The sequence below is a fragment of the Zophobas morio genome, unplaced genomic scaffold, assembly GCF_036711695.1.
Source record: "Zophobas morio isolate AGI-343-1 ecotype UQ-CSIRO unplaced genomic scaffold, CSIRO_AGI_Zmor_V1 ptg000018l, whole genome shotgun sequence".
NCBI classification, from domain to species: domain Eukaryota; kingdom Metazoa; phylum Arthropoda; class Insecta; order Coleoptera; family Tenebrionidae; genus Zophobas; species Zophobas morio.
In genome coordinates, this window is record NW_026972123.1 from 793,988 (window position 1) to 796,480 (window position 2,493).

Consider the following 2,493-nt stretch of genomic DNA (forward strand, 5'->3'; position numbering starts at 1 on the left):
AATATCCAAAAACTGAGAACCAAAAAAGTCGAAAAATTGACCAATGGAAAAATCCAAAAAGTGAAGTCGAAAAATTCAAACCTTAAAAAAATTAAAAAATCAAAAATCAAAAATATGAAAAATCGAAAAATTAAAGAATTGAAGAACAGGAATATCGAAACCCTCGAAAGTCAAGAAATGGGAAAACCAAAACATCCATTAATTGAAAAATCGAAAAATTGACAGTTTATAAATGTCAAATTTGAAAAATTGAAAAATCAAAAACCAGAAAAATCAAAAAATTAAAGAATTGAAGAACAGGAATATCGAAACCCTCGAAAGTCAAGAAATGGGAAAACCAAAACATCCATTAATTGAAAAATCGAAAAACTGAGAGTTTATAAAAGTCAAAAAAAAAAATGCGCTCTGGTCTGTAGATCAAACGCGTCGTTAAAAATATTATGACATTTTTTCTAGTTAATTTTATTCCTAGTTAGAAACAAACACTGTTGCCAACATACGTCGATGAGTCCTCAACCGTCATTTAATTTAAACTATGACGCTTCTCTATGTTCTCTTTCGGTGCGTCTTTAAAAAAAGTTTGAAAATTCGAAACGTTGCGGCGCGGGAATTTTTTACACATTGGATAATGTTAAGCGAAAACTATTTATTTTCAAGCAAAATACAATTTATTTTGTCAGTTTGCACTTTTTCTCTAGGTACTTGTGACAGTTGTGCTGTGGTTGTGTGATCTAGTAGGCTGCAAAACAAGTGAAAATTTCAGAGTTACATTGTAGCCACCATCTTAATTTTGGTTTGATTGTTGAATTAAAATGGATTATTGTGGGGGCTCCAGCATAGGCCTGCGACGAAAGTCTCTGAAAGACTTGGAGCCCGACTTAGACAACATTTTAATTGTTGCTGTCATCATCGGTAAGCAAACACCGAGGAAATTTCCAGATAGAAGCAAAGACAACGACCAGTACAGAGCAGTGTGGAATTTCACCCTCCGGGATTCGCCTCGAGACTACATAAACGTGACTTTCTGGGGGCCCAGTGAGGACGTTTGTTCCACAAACGACAAATTTTACACCGGGGATGTCGGTAAGAAACCAACTCTGAGCAAACTTGCACTCACCCCATTTTCAGTCGAGATCAGAAACCCCCGGATCCAAGTGCGTAAATTTAACGAATCCAGCGAGCAGTACTTTCCGACGGTGACTTCGCCCTTTTCGTTGAGTTTGAACGACCGCAATCAGATTCTGCGCCACCATGGAGACACCTTCGCTTTTAACAAGCTTTTGAACTTTCCTACGAAACCATTGAGTGGTTACGTGCCCCTGCGAGACATCCACAACGGGGGAGAAAGCATGAAAGGTTGGCCCCACTTCACTCCTTCTTTTTATAACACAAGTATTTATTAGACCGAATTATCGACATTCTGGGGGCCATAAGAAGCGTCGGACCCTTTAAAAACATCAAAACGAAAACCGGACAAGAGATACAAATGCGCGAAATTGTGCTGTTTGATCATACTAGTTCGGGGTTGAGGGTGGCCTTTTGGGACCCTGAAAATATGACGAGGGCTACTAAGTGGAAGCCGCGAACGACAATTCTTTTTATTACTGATACGAAAATAGTGTGGTCGGGTTTTCTGAGGGCTTACAGTGCCTCAGTTACCGGGCGCTCAATAGTTACCGAAAACCCCATTGGAAAGGAGGCTACCACTTTAGTTACATACGCGAAAAATGCACCTCTGGAGACCGTGGACATTTTGGACCAATTCATAATGGATTTACCAGCTGGTACTTTTTAAATTGTGTTTAATTCCAAACTATGACTCTATTTTTCAGCTGAATCCATACAAAACGTGATGTGCATCCAACAAGTACGTAACAAAATTAACAACTTCTCACAGAAAAATTTCTCCTCGGAGCCTCAAATCACGGCGCTTTTGTACGTCACGGTGACCCAATTAGATTTAGACGGTCCTCTTCCAGTAACACGTGTTAAATGGTACTATTTCGTTCAAAATAAGACACCCTTAAATAACCCTTTTTTAGTTCTGGATGCAAAACTTTTCTCAAAAATACACCTCCAACTTGCGAAAACACCGACTGTCCTACCGTCCAAGAAGCAGGGGTGAGGTCTTTAGACCACTCCTTCGAAATCAAAATAAACTTGTCTGATCACACCGGTACCCTTTCCAGCTGCCGTTTATCCGGTTCCGTTGCCGAACAAGTCCTTGATTGTACCGTACGCACAATTTATTTTAACCAATTTTGAAAATTCTTGACCCATCACTTCAGGTTCGCCAGTTTCTGAGGATGACCCAACATCAAAAATCCCGCTTGAAGTGGAAATACCTGATGGAGCGTTGCGCCGTTCGCATTGTGGCTCTCGTCCCCAGCGGCCTCTTTCCCCGCATTTCCGTCGTAAGTCTAGCGAAAGCCGACCCTGTAGAGGCGGCCCAAAAAACCCCCTTGTGTTAATGCCGCTTAAGTAAGTAGAAAG

General features: G+C 40.5%; 1 protein-coding gene across 1 annotated transcript; it reads left to right on the forward strand.

Moving 5' to 3' along the window:
* Positions 1 to 661: 661 nt before the first annotated feature.
* LOC135130737 (meiosis-specific with OB domain-containing protein) lies at positions 662 to 2,480 on the forward strand. The gene is made up of 6 exons (XM_064058157.1): positions 662 to 1,083; positions 1,129 to 1,356; positions 1,404 to 1,784; positions 1,833 to 1,995; positions 2,043 to 2,235; positions 2,289 to 2,480. The coding sequence occupies exons 1-6, from the start codon at positions 813 to 815 to the stop codon at positions 2,469 to 2,471; spliced, it is 1,419 nt and encodes a 472-aa protein (XP_063914227.1). The 5' UTR covers positions 662 to 812; the 3' UTR covers positions 2,472 to 2,480.
* Positions 2,481 to 2,493: the final 13 nt, after the last annotated feature.

Excerpts from the sequence above, each read along its gene's own strand:
- LOC135130737 (XM_064058157.1), top strand. The coding sequence starts at position 813 with ATGGATTATTGTGGGGGCTCCAGCATAGGCCTGCGACGAAAGTCTCTG. Across the intron at positions 1,084-1,128 it reads ATTTTACACCGGGGATGTCG|TCGAGATCAGAAACCCCCGG; the intron begins GTAAGAAACCAA and ends CCCCATTTTCAG. Across the intron at positions 2,236-2,288 it reads AACAAGTCCTTGATTGTACC|GTTCGCCAGTTTCTGAGGAT; the intron begins GTACGCACAATT and ends CCATCACTTCAG.